Source organism: Centruroides sculpturatus, unplaced genomic scaffold, assembly GCF_000671375.1.
Source record: "Centruroides sculpturatus isolate CEXI.00-Female unplaced genomic scaffold, Cexi_2.0 scaffold779, whole genome shotgun sequence".
Taxonomy (NCBI): domain Eukaryota; kingdom Metazoa; phylum Arthropoda; class Arachnida; order Scorpiones; family Buthidae; genus Centruroides; species Centruroides sculpturatus.
Genome location: NW_019385026.1, coordinates 397,743 through 416,286, shown reverse-complemented (window position 1 = coordinate 416,286; position 18,544 = coordinate 397,743). Strand labels below are relative to the sequence as shown.

Here is an 18,544-nt window from a genome sequence, read left to right as displayed (position 1 = left end):
ATTTAGTCGACTCGTTGTTAGAGGTTTTAGTTGAGGCGGAAATTTTTTCCTTTGTCTTAGACAGAAGTTATTATTCTAGGGAGCTCTGGCACAAAGTTATTGTATAGGTAGGAATGACTGAGGGAGGCCGAAAAATAGTGCGAATAGCGTTTTTATATTTAAATTATTCTACTGTGCAGTGCTACTTTATTAAATAAAGTTTACGTATTTGTTGCTGTAATGATAGATAATACGTTTTCTTATATTTTCAACAAAGAAAACCCGTTTTACAAATAAAGTTAGAAAAATACCGACGGCTAGAACGGATTAATTATATTTGCATTAATTTCTATGGGAAAAATTGCTTCGGTTGAACCGACTCGTGAAACGGATTACGTTCGTTAACCTGGATTCCACTGTATGTTGCTTTCTGTCATTTAAGTGCTCTTTTAGCTAACTTGCTTAGTTTATAAAAAAGTCGCTGAGGAATTGGAGGCCGTATCTCGCATTGTAATAAAATACTGCAAGTATAGTCGAAAGTGTCACACCAGTAAAAAGAGAAATTACTTATATTTTCTCGATAATAAATGAAATATGAAAAACAACAACGAAGAATGGGAAAAATGAAAAGTAAAAGAGCCAATCAACTTGAGTGGCATTTTGAATGAACTAACGGCATAAGCAGTAGATACCTTCACGGTCACAATCATGATTGTTTATATAGAGATCTTTTGGCACGTAAAAAGCAGTGTCGTAATAATCTAGCAACAATCGCTCTAATGCATATTTCCATTCGTCCTAATTCATTAAGAGAAATTTCAAACTTCTAACATAAAGTAATATTACAATTACTCATAAATTATGCAAAAATAAAATAAAAGTCTAATGTTTAATATTTCAGACAATTACCTCTTATTTTATTAATAAAGCACTCACCTGATGCAATAAGTCATTATAGTAAGTCAAAATACACTATGGAGCGACTTATAAAATTATAAATTTAATAACTAAGGAATAATTTATATTATCAAATGTTTTATCGACAATATGGTTGAATTTTTGAAACATGAAAGGAAAGTTTATGCAAATGAACCGTTGTTTTACTGAGATTAAAACAAACTCGACTGCTTTGAATTTTTTTATAGTAGTAATTGATAAATTTCCTGAAAATGGCCACTTTGGAGCAGGTTACAGAATTCAGATCCGATAGAGGTAATAATTAGTAATTTGGTCAAATATTTATATAATTGGTTTATGTATTTTTTACCCTCCTTATCGAATAACATGTTTATGTGTTAACATTACTACCTAATTAAGAGATAAAGGACGTGTTATCGAAGGTAAATGTCATGAGAATAGCCACCAAAATATAAACATTTTTTTTTTGTATAAAGGTGGAAACATCGTGTCAGTTTGCGTGGGTTGTCGCCACCCCTCTTGGACGGATTATTATGGTGCACACGCTTGTAGACGTTGTACAAGGTTGTTCGTAAAAGCAATTCGAAAAAGAAGGTGTTACATTTGTCGTACACATGAAGGATCGTGTCTGTCTACAAATGATCCTACAAAAAGATGCAGATTTTGCGATCTAGAAAGATTATACAGATCTGGATTGAAACCGATAAGATTTGGAGTACACGACGACAAATGGCATATGCTGGATATGATTCCTTATATAAAAAGAGCAGTAATTACTGATAATGAACCTAGAGTAAGTTTTACTGTAGAATTTCGTGTAAATTATAAGATAAGTAGAACATTTTTATTCAGGATTAACGCTATTTAATTTCTTTAGATACCTATTTTACACTATGAAATGGGTATTATAAATCGATTCAAGTATAACTGCCTTCAATCATATGTAAGATGGTTTGAGAGATTCCGATCTGAGAGCCGTTTGGTTAATGGAGAGGGAGTGGTAAGTTAACATTTTTGTATAGAATTTACATGTTTGAAAAACTAATTAAGCTTCTTTTTTTTTAAAAAAAAAGGAAATATTACGTTATGATTTCTTATCGAGAGGAATGATTATGGCAGCAATTCTCGAATGTATAAACATTCACGACGTGTTAAAAATCGAATTTAGTTACTTTGATCCGTATCAATGTCTAATTTTAGATACCTGGTCAATTAATATTTTATATAAGGTACGCCAATTTCTTGCGAAATGGAGAGAAAAAGGCCCTAACGAATTGGATGTCTGGATGTACATATTTTTGGTATCCATTTTTTTATATTGAAATATACAGTCTAACTTCGATATATTCTCGTTGTGAATAGCTTTACTCTTATAAAACGCCAAGGAATTCTCACGAAAGAATCTATTCTATAAACATTAAATACAAAATTCGTCTATTTTAAATATCACCAAGTTACGTGAATTTTAAACACTGAAAGTAAAACCTGTTTATCCTCATTACTTTTCTTTTTTGATGGTATTTAACCACACATAATTTAATGTCCGATTCGAAGCTGAACACATCGTGGAGCTAAATCGACTTTCGACTGTATATTTTTTAATTATTTAATATATTGTTTCAACACCCGTATATTTGTGTTTCTTTTGTAGGGTATAGAGGGACAATGGATTTAAATTTATAAATATTTACGATTTTTCTCCGTTGCACAATATTTGAATGAAACTGACAAATTCTATATTTTGAATTTATATTAAACTCATTGACATTTTAATGAATGATTTGTTACAAACGATACTTAAAATATCTTAATCATTTTAATTGTATTTAAACAAAGATAAAATGAAAAAAAAAATATGTGCTTGAAAATTAAGAAAAGATCAATTTAAATCTGACAAAATGTTAATTTGCAGTATTTTGTGCTTTACGTTTCAAAATTTTAAAATATGCTTTTTGATATCTAAAATATGATTTTAGATTGATTGATCTAATAAATGCTTTTTTAATATAAAATTTACAAAATATTTTGAAAAATTTACAGACAAAGAACAATTTGTAAACGGTTTAATGAATTCTACAAAAATATACTTATCAGAAGAAATTTTTACAAGAGCTTATATTAATTGCGTAATAAGAAATGTCTCATTAAAATATTATAATGTAAAACAAGAGAATCCGAGTTTCATTTTTAAGTTCTTGTGATGGCGGTGGGAGTAGACTTCAGCCCATTAAGATCGGAGTTTAGTTTAGCTCAAGTTTAAATGTTTCATGGCTGATCTGTCCCAGATGTGAAAGGCTTTTCTCTGACAAATTAGTGGTTAGAATGATCAATGAAAACTACTGGTAGAAACTAACGTTAAGATCGAACTAAATTTTAGAAATAGAGCATTCTGCTGTGTTTTCTTCGTTGCATTTTCATCCCTACTACAGTAGCTGAAGATCAAGTATGTAAACTGCAATCTTCCAAATCTTATGTTGTTGATATACAATGTTTATTTTACATCTGTTCTTTGTAAATATGAGGTTTCGATATGACGAGAGCGAACGTTATTGATTAAGAAACGAACATAACACAACTAATAAATAAGTGATTTAATAAAATATTAAATCAGTTATAGCGCTTACCGGCTAGAACAGAAAGCGATATGGACGTTCAAACATGGCGATTTGCGGCGACAACGGCGCCGCCACAAAACAAAACAAAAAATAAGACCTTACATTACATGTCTATAACNATTTGCAGTATTTTGTGCTTTACGTTTCAAAATTTTAAAATATGCTTTTTGATATCTAAAATATGATTTTAGATTGATTGATCTAATAAATGCTTTTTTAATATAAAATTTACAATTAAACGTCGTGTAAAAATGTTCATCTAATTGATGTAAAATATATATGAAAACACGTTTATACAGTAAGAAAACGAAAGAAACATACTTGAACCCTTCACTATATAAACTGTGTTTGTTTATTGCATATATAATAGTTATATAATTATGACAAATATTAGTATAGATACTTATTGATTTAACATTTTTCCATAATGTTAATTCTGAAATATGAATAATTGTGGCGGATTTAATCTAACATAAGACAACATTTCATTTTTTATATTTGCATCCCGGCTGCACATATTGTGGGAAAACAAATCAATTTTATCTTTACAGAAACTTGTTTATAAATATTTTAAGTGTTCAATCCCTTTAAAAATTGCTTTCCAAACTACTTTCTGAATTCAATGCTTAGTAACAAAAAGACAGGAAAACATATGACTTGCTATTTTATAAGGCAAACAGAGATAGGTTGTATGAGTATCGATACTTATTATCGACATATTGAAGATTATAGCAGTCGTCTTGTAACTATTATAGTTTTCTAATTATACATGCCTGATAACCGGCTGAACATGCTCCAAGAGTGCCATACACAGAATGTGTCAGCATCGGTAATTATAGTGTGTAATCACAATCCATATCACTATGGTTTTACATCTTGTAATTTCTTTTGTATAGTTTTTGTCAAATAATTTTATAAATCGTTTTCAGTTTTTTTTTACTGACGCAAATTCAATACTGGGAATTCGTCGGTGATCTTTAGACACGAGTTTCTTTTACTAAAGACTATTTTCTTATCTACAGACAACATATGCTTGTCTTTCTGAAGGTAATTTGTATGAACGGTTATTCTTTTGTAATGTTTTTGGCTGGTTTTATGTCTTAAATAAACCCAAATATGGAATTGGTTTGTGTGGATCTGTAATTATTAACGCCTTTTCATTGTAAAGCTTATTATTAAAAACTTAAGAATAAAAAGATATTCATGATTACTTTTAGTTTCCTACTTGTTATGTATACATAACAAGAGAACATCTTAAAATCGTGTTTAAGTTGACCCTCCGATATTTGAAAAATCTCGGAGGGTCAACTTAAACACGATTATACACATCTGAGTTGACCCTCATTTACGATTTACACGATAAAACACATTTCTATTTTCAAATTTGTGTATTAGTGTTTATAAACTTTTATAATAATTAAAAATACATAAAGTTTTTAAAACAAAAGCATACAACAGATTGCTCCACATACAATTTACAGTAGAACCTCCATTATCCGGACCTCCATTATCCGGATTTTCGATTATCCGGATTGTTCAAAATAAACAAAAATTTTACGAATTTGCTGATTTGCACTTGGTGAATTACGACACTGTTTATGTACGTGATGGAATGCATAACTTTTTTTGTTTCAACAACGTATCACCCAGCACAGTGGTCGTAAACTCTTAAATATATTTTACGTAGTAATAAAGATATAACTTGACATACGTATTTATATATATTATATATTCAAATTACATCATTTCTATGACCAAGGGCGGCGTAAGGCATGAACGACGTGGGCCACAGCCTATGCCTCGCGGTCTGAAGGGCCTCGCGCCTCGAAGGTCTATGCATTACTTAAAAGCCGCGAACGCGACGAAAAAATTTTACTCGTCATAAAACGATAAATAGTTTGTCAAATTTTTATTCATAAAAATGCAGTTTCAACTGCTTTTTATTTTATAAAATCCGTCTTCTTGCGCCACCAGAGGGCCTTTTAAACAATAAGTAGTCTGTTAGCGTTGGTCGGTAGTAGTCCAAATTCAATATGAACGTTTGTTTCTTGAAAGTTTGATCACCATTTAAATACAGTATTTACTTTTAATATTGCCGATATGTCATCCAAAAGAAAACGTGTTGTATTATCATCAAAAGACGAATTAAAGTATTTGTTTCGATTATCCGGATTTTTCCTTATCCGGACTACCTTCATCCCCAATTAGTCCGGATAATCGAGGTTCTACTGTATTTATTTATTTTGAGTAATAATAGAAACGTTATTTTTTAAATAAAATTTCATAAAAGCCGGGAAAGTTAGGCCACTCGTTGCTTGGTTTATTCTTTCTTAACATTTTAACAGACGATCTGTTTATTCGTTTTTTCACTTTCATAATACATTTTGTTTCATGGCTTAACGGTGTCTAACACCCATAGAAAGAGTATATCAATAACAGGCATTTTTCGAAACGATTTTCAGAAAATGACCAGTATTATAAGTTTTTCTCTTAGTATAGAGTAGTATAAATTTCTTACTATAAGTTTCTCTCTTAGTTAAACCTTAGTATAAGCAGGGATCAATTGAAGGACTGTTACTAATTACTTGTATAACATGTTTTAATGGTATAATTCAGGTGTTAGCAGCTGCATTATATCACGAAACCATAACCTAATTAAATAAATAAACATGAACTAATTTACAGTTATTAATTCACGTATATGACACCTGAATCTGCAACAGTTTCCCATTAAAAGTGTTTTTGCAGGCACTCCTTTTGGAATATCGTCAGTTATTTCATCACTCCCGATTACGTAACATTAAGTGATTCCGTTTATCTCTATTTTATTCAAGAATCTATGTGTAAGTATAACATAAACTAAATGTTAACTGGAATATCACTCTACTTGAATTCAGTAATTTATGAATTTATTTGAATATTATCAATTTCAATTACGACGTCTTGTACTTGCGAATGTTCATAAGGCTTGAAAATACAGAGTTCAATGCGCTGGCCATCTGAAAAATAATAATAGATCTTAACTTAAACATTTACATGTAAAGATATAATTTTTATTTAATAGAAAATGTTTAAACCTTTATTGAAAACCTCTTTGTGATATAGAAATAATTTCTTATTGACAAGCATAAAGATATCTTTCCAAATCTTTTCGTTAAGTTTAAAATTTGTAAAAGAAAATGAAGATATTTTGAAGCCTTGATATAGTATTTGATAGTTTAGAAATAACATAGTTGGAGGCTAAGGTAAATAAGGGTCAGCCTAACGCTCCGGAATACTCGGGTTCGAATTCTGACGAACCACGGGAATATTTCATTTGCGCAATATACCCTATGTTAGGCCTTTCCGAACTCATGATTGCTATGAATTAAAAACATTTTTAGTTTCAGAAGACAGAATGAGTTAACAAAAGAAAAATATAAAAATTACACGAATACATAAAAAAATACTAACTTTCAACTTCTGTTCCACAGTCAATTCACAGTCTACGAATCTTCTGATGTCCTGAAAAGTATTTTGCATTTGCAAGATTTTATGATTCTTTAGAAATACTCACACAAAGACATACAAATATTTAATTATATAAAGATATGTAAATGAACTTGTTGATAACATTACATAAAAATTTGCAGACTTACCGTCGCTGTTAATGTAGATGCTACGAAACCAACTATAATGCATACCAATGAAACTGCAATAATCAGAACGAAGAAGACGATTCGAAGTATCAAATTCATTTCAGTAAAGAAAAAAACGTAATACACGAGACTTGTTTCTGATATAAGAGCGGCATATAATATAGCATACTCAAGAGTGGTGTTTATCTAATTAGTGAATGCCTATATTTCCGCATGTTGTAACACTAGTTCTTCGAGTTCTGTGCAAATATTGTGATTGCTCTTCTTTAATTAGAACAAATCCTCCGCTACTCTCTGAAATTTTTTCATTATAATCATAGCCAAAAGGAAAGAGAACAATGCAAAATGAAATATTCCTCCTATCATTAAGCTAATGGAAATCCCAACTTCTACACTGCAAATAAGCGCTTAGTATTTATACTTCTGTACACTTTCTGTTGCCCTGTACAGGAACATAACGTTGATAAATTGAAATAAAAGTATTGCAAATATAATTGTTGATAAAGTAAATAATGTACAATAGTGAACGAAGGTTTGTATCTGTTCTACATTAAGATATCCTGCTGTTCTTAATTTTATCGTGGGATTTACTTTAAACCTTTTTAAAATACTAAAAGTGGATGTGGCAATAAAAATAAAAATTAAGATACAAATTCTAGTAAAGATGTCGTTTTTCACTAATAAAAACCAAGAATAACACGGAAAATACTCTGCTAAATAAGGAACCGTCATAAGTAATATAGTAAGAAATGTTGCCAATAAATATATTCAACAAAATACAAATAAAATCTTTTTAATAATTTTTGAAGCGGTATGGGAGGAGCTCTGCATTTACATTGTTGAAAGAATTCGCAATCATAAACCATCGCTGTATCTAAGCATGGTCGAAAGATGCAATTTAAACATGTTTGTTCATGAAAATACTTGCTCAGTCTTGTATATTTATTTATACTTTTTCGTATAAAACTGCTAATTAAATAAACTAATATAAATATATATTGGAGTTCACCAGTGGCAGATTGAATAAAAGATTCAATACGTTGTAGCAGGTTCGCGTCTTAGCAACGTGCTGATCACGTCGAGCTTTCGGATTTTTTTTTGGTCCTGTCTGACTTTTAAATAGAGGCCACTTCGTTTAGAAAATGTTTTTGAGAGCCACTCTCGTTGACTGGTCGTCTGTGTGTTGTGTTGTTTTGTCTTATTCCATCAATCCATCAAGAATAAGGAGGAATATAATATAGTCTTGCTACTTCATTTAAATTATACTTGATAAATAAGAATTTCGTTTTGCTGATCGAGTGCCTTTAATCGTGTATACGTAAGATTTTATAACAGAGTGTAGCACTATCGTCCAAATGTAAAGTCAAACAAACTACTTGCATACTGTGAGACACACGTGTGGTACATTCACATCGATTAATAGATTAAATGTACGAATCAATAGATACTAAATACAGCAAAATCTGGAATTCACTTCAATATTTAATGCTATGTAAAGAGAATGAAAATAGCTTGGGTTTACTTTCCTAACGAAAATGAAATAAACAGGAAAGTTTCGTAACAGACTTTTAATAAAATATTCTCTTCTAGTGCTTTAGTTGCAATTTCAATTTTTAGAAGTGGCTTTATTAATAATAATAAATTGCATATTAAATTTCTTTGCGCAATATTTTTATATTTATGGCTCAATCCATATAAAAGTTGTTTTTTTCATTCAATGTCACAACTTTGTGAATTTACTTACACTTGGCAAATAATTTCATTATCAACTTTTAATCCATATAGATACGCGTTTCGGGCTTTCGTCCCCCTTCAGCGCGTTACATAGATAGGTTGTAACTTTTGGGAATCTCTCAGGCATTTTCCGCTCTACGTCTTCTCACTCCCCATCCCTTTCCTTCTTTATTGACTTGATGGCCTCCCACGCATGCCTCGCAACGTGCAACGTCTGACTCCAAGAGTGCCACGCACAGCTTCACCTGCTGCTGTATAAACATTCTATTTTACTACTTGTAACCAGTTTTTATGAATTTTGTATGCTTAAAATCTTGTTAATATTATTTTTGCCTGTATTAATTTTGTAGCTTTCCTTAAATTTTCTTTTCTACTAATGTTTTCTTTGTGTACTATTATATCGTTATTCTTCTCTATTTTGCAGTTGTTATGGTTTGTGCAATGTTGTGCAGTCGTAAAAAGCAGAGTTGAGTCTAGTCTAGTCAAATCTGCAATGTGTTCTTTTAATATTGTTTCTAATTTTCGTTTTGTTTAATGTCGATAAAAACAGAAAAATGTAATTTACAACACATTTTTCTGTTTTTATCGACATTACGTTTACTTTTTCCTTTTCTTATTCAAGAGGGCGTTTATCCGTAACTTCTTATCATTTCCGTGAAAGCTGGAACAGTCCCTAACTGCATTGTTGTTACGGAAAGACGTAACCATCGAGAAGAAATGTTCGCCATGGCTACGGCTTAGATTTTAAACAAGAAGAATTTAATGTTATAGAGGGAAATTTTACCAATACAATAATAAAAAGAAATCAATAAGTATATAACTTAGTTCAGTTAAAATGACTAATTTTAGCATTATAATTGTCATATTTAACATCTTTTAAATCAAAATATGAAAACGAAATGAAATGATCATACTTGTCAGTCGTGTAATTGGCATGTTCCTGTTGATGAATCATTGGATTAAAATATACATTTTTATTAGCGAGGTTGAGGCCGAAGTTTTAAACGCGAAAACGTGTACATCAGACGTTCAGCGCCGCTTTCCTGTTAGCCTAGATGTTTGACAATGGTGTTTGGTTAGTCAGTGGAATCATGCTCGACATTCCAAACACCATTGCCAAACTTATAGGCCTTTAGGAAAGCGGCGCTGAACGTCCGACGTATACGTTTTCGTGTTGAAAACGTCGGCTGCAACCTTTCTATTATTACAATAAGGAAGAATTTCTAATGATCACACATTTGCATAATATAAATCTATTTAAAAAGAATTAATTACATTAGAAGTTGACATTAGTAAATAAAAAATAAGAAAAATTTGGCCTAGAAAACTTTTCAATAAATATCCATCATGTGCAAAGGTGTTAATATTTATTTAACATGTGATATATTTATCAATAAAAAAATCTTTAATGTTAAATCGAGGAATTCCGGATTAAATTATCTTCTGGGTGGCAGAAGATATAAATGTAACCTGACGGGAATTTTAAGAGGGTTTATTAAATACAAAAATTGTAATATATAGTTTGTGGGCCAACAATAGAGTTTGGCATAAGAAACGACAAATACGATACGTTAGGAATATATATCTACTAGCTTACCGTCGCGCATTGCTGCGATCTCAGAAGAAAGAAAATTCAAGCAATCTCCTTATGATAAAATTAAATTTTCATTTTAGCATTTTTATTGAAACTTATTATTATTATTCGTTTTCATCGAGAAAACATTTCAAAGTGTCGCGTCAATTCTATTTCTTTATTGGAGTGTTTGTGGATACACCATATTTTTTGTTTTTTCGTCTGGTGCGTACACGAATAAATCAGAAGATTTCCGACGCATGAGCTGGCCACATACAGTTGTCCATGCGAGAAGCACGGATTCTCCAAATTTAGCCCACACACTCGCAACGATTGTCAGAAGTGCGATATTCCCCATTTATATATATATATATAAATCCTTTATAATTTTTATTATTTAATTGCTCCTTCCTCTCTTCCTTGGCATGTTGTGAAATTTCTGATAGTTGAATAATAAACCGTTTTATTCTAATTTGTCTTTTTAAATTATTTTGAGTCGATATTAAAATTTGATAAACGGGGATACCTAGATCCGTAAAATAGGCGAATTTCTTCCTGCAACTTCGGTCGTTGTTCGGGGTACAGTTAAGATTTTAACGAAGTTCGAGCGAATACATAATTAGCGAAAAAAGTCGAAATAAAGTGATTAAACAAAAATTATTATAAATATCGTAAATAACAGTTCACAAATGCATATATAGAGATATTTTTTGAAGGGGGGAAATGGTCTTCACAATTTGAAATCGATCGAACACACTGTGCGCGAATGCTCGTGTAAACGCGCGCCATCTATCGTAGGATAAATGTACTTCGCGGGAGTGTATTAAAAAATTAAAAAAACTTTCCAAAGTTTTATGGCAATCGTACTATGCCACAAACCTTCGCCGGAGTATATTAAACAACATCCCAAAGTTTCGTGGTAATTGGATAAACGGTGTGGTAATGAATAAAGGACACACAGTCATACATTCATTTTAATATATATAGATTTAATTAAAACATTACTGTAACTATTGTCTGTAAGTAAAGAAGTACAATAATAACAAAATGGTTAGCATCGATGTAAATAGAAATAAAACGATAGCGAATCTAATCCACTAAATCTAGTCTAGAATAAGAGTTTATATATTTGAATTAAAGATTAAACGTCATTTTAGTTTTTTATTTTCTGCTTAATATTTGCGGGACTGGCTGCGGTTTCCCGCATTTTGGCGGAAAACTCATTCGGTTCAGACATGATCTTTCTTGAGAGTTCGGTTTCCAATTCCAGCCCACGGCTGGAATTGGAAACCGAACTCTCAAGAAAGGAAGACCGGAAGTTCATATATAGTTAATCGAAACCTCTTGTTAGTAATATTTCTATCTCCGGTGTAATCTTACATATATGAAATTCTTTCTCGAGATTAAGAAAACTCGTCCAGGCGGGGAGACAGATGATAGTGAAAATTTATAGATCTACAATTTTTTCAAATTGCAGCCCATTAATTAGTACTATGACGTCATAAATTAGTAATTTGTCATATTATCAATATATTAAGTGCCGGTAATAAACAATCTCATCTGTTTAATAGTATTTATTATGGTAATTTTCAGGAGCTAGTAGTGAATCCATTATGTCAATTATCTAACAACGCACTAATTAAGGGAGTGATGCCACTATACTCCAATTAATGTCCTTTTACATGGAACTTTAATTACTGCATTTGATTAAATGACCGATAAAGATAATGATTCTGCCATTATATTCCGGAAATATTAATGCTTAATTGAAGCAAAAAAGTCCGTTCCTCGATATAATCGCACGGAATAATTTTTAAAAATTATTGTATAAAACAACTGAAAAAATTGAAAATACTAAGTAATGAGCAATTATTTATTATAGTCACAATACCAAGCTGCAAATTGTAGTGACAATTTTAAGTTGTTTAATCAAAAATACATGCTCTCAAAAGTTAGTTTTGTTACACCTGATTACTTTAATTTTATTTTTATGTTTTGAAATGTGATATAATCGCGCAATATTAAAAATCCATTAACAATCTTCAAAGTCCACCAGCGGCCGAGTGGATAAAAGCACTAAACACAGATTTGAGGCTGGCCAACGATGAAGTAACGTGGAGTTCTCCGGGTTTTCTTCATGTTAATAATACTTGCGAAAGGTCTGTTATAAGATCTGGCTCTTATTTAGGCGTTAGATACGTAAAGAAAATACAGAAAACTTTACGTGGCCATCCCGTTGGTAAAACGACAAGTCGTTGATGCACAAGAATAGTAACACTACTCAAAAAATAGGTCTTCCAAAACAGCCATTTAAAAGTTTATTGTTTTCTGCAAGGTTTCGTCATGATCTTTAAAAATTTCACATTTTTTTTGGAAATAAATATTAGTGTTCGTTCTTCCACATAAAAATATGGGAAGTTTGCTATACATTTCTACGATAAACTCGAAATTGAAAATTTTTAGTTATGTCCCTATTCTTGTGCACCAACGAAGAGTTTAGTGACTTTATCCACTCTGCCACTAGTCGGGCTCTTAAACAGTTTGTATTCGATTGTGAATGGTTTGATTATCTCTTCTCGCTTCTTGATTGGGCCTCTTTCTGTCTCTATGTAAAACTCGACCAATTCAGGAGGAAAAAATGTAGATCATCGACATTTAACATAACACGGAATTCCGTGTTATGTTAAATGTCATCCTGTGCTTGCAGGCAAGCCCCCATCTTGCAGCTGATCCAGTACTTTACAGGCAGATTTCTTCTTTATTGAGGTAAACGTGTATGACGCATCCAGTTACGAAATAAGTAGGCCTTTCACAGACCCTCCTCATTTTTTCCTCAAAAGGGTCTTGCGGCTCATGATTGTGCTTCCATCATCGAAGTTTATACCGATGGCTCCAAGACTGTACAAGGCACTACAAGTGCTTTCGTTGTGTATGTCGGTAGTGAGGAATTTCATCATGACACCTTTCCCCTGCACCCGGAGTACTCAGTGTTTCAAGCAGAAATGTTTGCCGTCTTTAAAGCAATAGAATTCTGTAATAAAAATTTCAACAACTACAATATTACTATTTTCACAGACAGTCAGGCCACGGTCCAAGTCTTGACTAACAAAGATACCACTCACCCCCTTGCTACGAACACTTTATTCTCTGCAGATCAGTCTAGTAATAATTATCTTATCAAATGCATTAAGGGGCACTGCGGCACTTCGGCACTTCAGGTAACAAATGTGCAGACTTCCTCGCACGTGTGGCTATCTCCTTCAGAAACATCAACCCAGGTACAACCGTTTACTGGTCTCCAGGTTAACGCAGCTCCTCTGGCAACATATAATCGTAGCGTTACAACAAAAATGGAAATGTATCCCATAGCAGCACATTTCCCGGCAGTTCTTCCCAGATGTAGCAAGATGCCTCAGCTGGAAATGGGTCCACCCTCGAAACCAGATGTCGCAGCGACTTTCAGAACATGGTAAATTTAATGTCTACTTACATCGGTTTCTACACAGAAAGCACGTCACAGTTTGGACAACTGAATTTTGTCCAAACTGTGACGTGCGTGATGGGGTAAGGCATTATCTTTTGTCTTGCCCACTGCTGGAGGACATAAGCTACGAGCTCAAACTTTATGTTGAAAAAAAATAATCTCAATTTGCCGCGTAAGCTGCAAATCTTAGTGTCAAGTAAAAAGTACTTTTCCCTATTTCAAAGGATGGTCAAGTTTTACTTTAACAGAACATTAATATATTGATAAAGGTTTTTCCCACTTTTCGTATCTTTGTATTAAAGATGATCTTATAATATCCTTATGCTTATTGTATTGTGCATTTACTCTGTGTCTGTTACTGTACAAGGTCTTTACACCATATTCGCACTAACGTCCGTGTTCATGTGTGGTTTTATTTGTTTTGTTCAGGCCTTCATCAATGTACTTTCATTGTGTGTCGAAGATGCACTAGCATCGTGCACGGACTGTATCCTCTCATATTGTATCATACTCGAGCTTTTTGTTTTGACTAACTTTCATGCAAACTACAATGTCTTTTGTTCCGTGTTGTACCACATGACCGAGACATCACGATTTTATATTTACATGTATTTTGTTTTCTTTTCTTTTACGCCCACTGTCGGTTTTCCTGCTCGGCGTGTCATCTCTATGTACACCCTGTAGATATTTATCCTGACTGCGCCTAGCGGTGTCCAGCAAAATGAAGTTTATTTTGTCTGTCTGTAAAGTGCATGCGCGAATGTGGCTGAATGGAAGCTGACAACACAATGCATTCATTCCGCCACTAATATTCGAATATACGATAACAATCTTATCGTTTTTTTCACATGTGGTATAGAAATTTGTAATAAGATACACAATACGGTTATAATAAAATATTAATTTTAATTATATGAAAATAAACAATATGTATTTATTTTTTAGAAAATACAAACAATATGTATTTGTGAACTGCCGGGGAGGTTGGAAAAGCCTCTCCGATATGGCCACAGGTCGGTGACCTACTTTCTTGTCAAGGATGGCGTTACGTTCAGTTATGCGTTACGCGAGTGGAGGAGAGTCAGAGGGGTCGACGATAAGACGATGTACAGTCGAGTAAAAACACCATTCTAAACAAAACAAGAGTTTATTTTACTGACTAACGAAATTAAAGATTACACGACTCCTTCTAATACGCGTGTGAGAGAGAGAGAGAGAGTTTACAATGAAGCTTTCATACCGTGTTTCCCCGAAAATAAGACATCCGCAGAAAATAAGACCTAGCACAGATTTTGCTGAATTGCGGAATATAAGACCTCCCCCTGAAAGTAAGACCTAGCGAAGTTTTTTCAGTCGTAACGGTCATCGACAGATGGTTGAAAGTGGCCGTTGGCTTTTTGAAAGTACAGCCACTGATTGGTCAGCACACAATTACGCCACACGGCATGATTTGCATAAGACTATGGCTTGGGAATCACAGATTTGCATAACGTTACGGCTGGTGATGGCTAATTGGTCGGCCGGGAATCACGCCACATGACATTTGCATAGTGCTACGGTTCAGTAAACACTAATTGGTCATCGAGTGCGATGTTGACGCTATAAAAAGGCGACAGTTCGACACACCGGATATACGTCACTCTCGTCTAAGTTCGACTTGGGAATTTTTTTGTTCAATAATAAATGTGAATTCTTCTTCCTGGAAAAAATAAGACATTCCCTGAAAATAAGACCTAGCGCATTTTTCAAAGCAAAAATTAATATAAGACACTGTCTTATTTTCGGGGAAACACGGTACCTCCTGAGAGACTATCAGGATTATTCTCCAGCAAATTCGGTAGAATGTCACAGGTCCCACGGTTTCGGAATAGGTCTGGCGAAATAGCAGTACTCGACGGCTTCCGATGAACTTCGAGCGATTTCCGATCAGCGACTCCCCCGAGAGGGGAAGGACGCCTTTTATACTTTTTTGTGATGGGAAAATTAGTCATGTGACCGATTGTTTTAGCAGGTGCGGGGTTAAAGGTGGTCCCGTGCTGCAATAAATCGTCGAAGTTGGACTTTAACCGTAAACATTAAGTCTTGTAGCAGACGAATGCTATAGTTAGACGGTCGAATGTTTACGTTAAAGAGAAGAATTGTAAGCTGATACTTGATATTTTTATATAAGTGAGATAGTTGATTTCGTTTTTCTGACGATGACGGTTTTTCACAGTAAGGTGATAAATTTATTTAAAATATGTTAAAGTTGTTTAAAATTTAGAAGAAAGGAAAAAATTGGGTTGCACACGGATCGGATCTCACATATTTATGTTTTTTTGCATTTCAAAATAGAAAATGTCAGCGCTGTAGCTAAATATATTACGGAATTTCAGATCCTGGAGAAGATGTTATAATGCACTTAATGAATACCAGCCAAAGTAAGGTTTGTTTTCTGCTACAAAAGGAACTGTGATTAGGAACGTTAAGAAAGAATGCTCTCAATATATTAATTCAACAATCATAAAAAGTACTTTTGTAATAACGTGAATTTAGTAGGGTATCTCAAATGGGATTCCGGTTGTTTTTTTAACCCGGGAAATATCCCGGGAAATTTTTCTTATTTTGGGAAACCTTGCAAATTTCTTAAAAATTCACTTTTTTCTTATTTTTGTAAAGGTCGAGGAATTTTGCAAATAGAAAGCATAATTAACTCATTCACTGTCACAATACATTTGTATTTACTAATTTTAAACCTACCTATTAGTGTTTTTAAATTTTTGCTCGTTATGGCATGTCACAAATGGTCAATAATCAATACATAGCTTATTCGATGCAGGACTCTGAAAATTCTTTACTTGTCCGAACCTGTAATATATGGAATAATCGTGCTTACGCTGTCTTAATTTTTAACCATGCCAGTAGCTTCAATAAATGCGTAACGCCAGATTGTGCAAATTGGGAAAGGATACAAACGAGTACAAATTCTGCAAGTATGAATATTTTCTTCACAAACCTGATTATTAAAGCCAAGCGAATTGCCGAATTATTGAGTTATAAGCTTGATGCCGCTATTAAAGCAGCCGGGGTAGACAAATCAAGAATACTAGAGTGCAAAAAAAGTACTACAATCTCGATAATGAACTCGAAATCTTCCAGGCCAAAGCTGAAAAAACATATATCTGTCATCTCTTAAATGCATTAAACACGATTCCCATCACATCAGTTGAATCGGAAAGGACGTTCTCGGTGGCAAGACTTTTCATTACTAAAATAAGAATTAGAGTGGTGATCGGAGTATTGACCTTCTTTGCTTTTTAAAATCTTATAAAAGTTTACAATATTTTGTATTATATTTTATTTAAAAAACGAAAATTACCTTCTAAGTTAGAAGTTTGGTCTAAGTTCATTTTTTAAAAAATTTTAACTCAATTCAAAGCATTTTTCTGTTGTTTTTGTATGCAGTTTCCAGCAAACTTTAATAATTTTTTTTCTATTCGTGAATATTATATATCTTACACAGCATTATTAATATGATTTTGGATGTTACAGAACTTTAAAAGTATTTTAAAAAATGAAAAATGGTTATATCATTTGATTGTAAGATATTTTGTATATCTTAAAAATAATTAATTTTGTCCCGGGATTTTCTTGGAAACCCGGGAAACAGTTCACTTTTATCCCCGAATCTTGGGAAATGAGAAACTCTAGTATTTAGAATATAATTCTCGACAGTAACATGAAGCGAAAAAGTTCAAAGGGTAGATTAGTGCAGTGGACATGTGAGGCTGCAGCAGGCAACTCAGGCATAATCTGTATCTATGAATCTGAACCATGGGTAAGTTTCGAAACCTAAAAAAGTTCAGTTGAATGTGTGAAGTGGATAGATAAATACACATTTATATATCTGTAATCTTTCTTATTCACCGAAACTGGAACAGCTGAAAATTGTTATAATTTTGTTTTCCTTTAATGCTTTCGGTTTTATATAAAATACCTTTAAAAATTACTCTGAGCAGCAGCATTTAAGTAATATCGTTCTGTATTTTCAGTAAGCATTAATATTTCAGGAAGGTAGTGGTATCGCCTTTGGATTTAGCGCATTATTAAATGAATGTTGTTAACTGTTTATTGGATAGTGAATAAGTTAATTCGAATGTACGCTATTATAAACGTGTTTGATGATATTAATAATAATTATTACGATAAATTATTCACTTATGATTATTAGAAGTACTTTATTATGGATTATTCAATAATTCAAGCGCATAGTAAAGTGGTCATTAGTGTAATACAGCATGAAGAATTTTTATTCAAAGCTAATTTCCTTCATATGGTCCTTCGTTATATAATTGCTAATGGTGTGTATTAACATTATTTATTACTAATCGATATGTATTATTGTAGATTTTCGATAGTGGAACTTTCTTAAATCGAAAACGTTTTGCTTTATTTTGTGTATTTTAAGAAAACCAATAATAATATCACATTATAAAATTGATGTTCGGTATTTTATGCCTGATATAATTAAAAAGTTTAATAACGTTACGCGCTTAAAGTAACGGTTTTGTTTTGAAATAAATTGATCAAGCAACTCTTAAATCATCAAGAAAGTTATTTTTAA

General features: G+C 32.5%; 1 protein-coding gene across 1 annotated transcript; it reads left to right on the top strand.

Annotated features, from left to right (window-relative positions):
- Positions 1-1,093: 1,093 nt before the first annotated feature.
- LOC111633596 lies at positions 1,094-2,678 on the top strand. The gene is made up of 5 exons (XM_023378205.1): positions 1,094-1,191; positions 1,374-1,690; positions 1,775-1,897; positions 1,971-2,198; positions 2,549-2,678. Exons 1-5 carry the CDS (start codon positions 1,149-1,151, stop codon positions 2,570-2,572), a joined length of 735 nt encoding a protein of 244 aa, XP_023233973.1. The 5' UTR covers positions 1,094-1,148; the 3' UTR covers positions 2,573-2,678.
- Positions 2,679-18,544: the final 15,866 nt, after the last annotated feature.

Coding starts and splice junctions, on each gene's coding strand:
- LOC111633596 (XM_023378205.1), top strand. CDS start 1,149: ATGGCCACTTTGGAGCAGGTTACAGAATTCAGATCCGATAGAG. Junction 1,192..1,373: donor AGAATTCAGATCCGATAGAG/GTAATAATTAGT, acceptor TTTTGTATAAAG/GTGGAAACATCGTGTCAGTT. Junction 1,691..1,774: donor TTACTGATAATGAACCTAGA/GTAAGTTTTACT, acceptor TAATTTCTTTAG/ATACCTATTTTACACTATGA.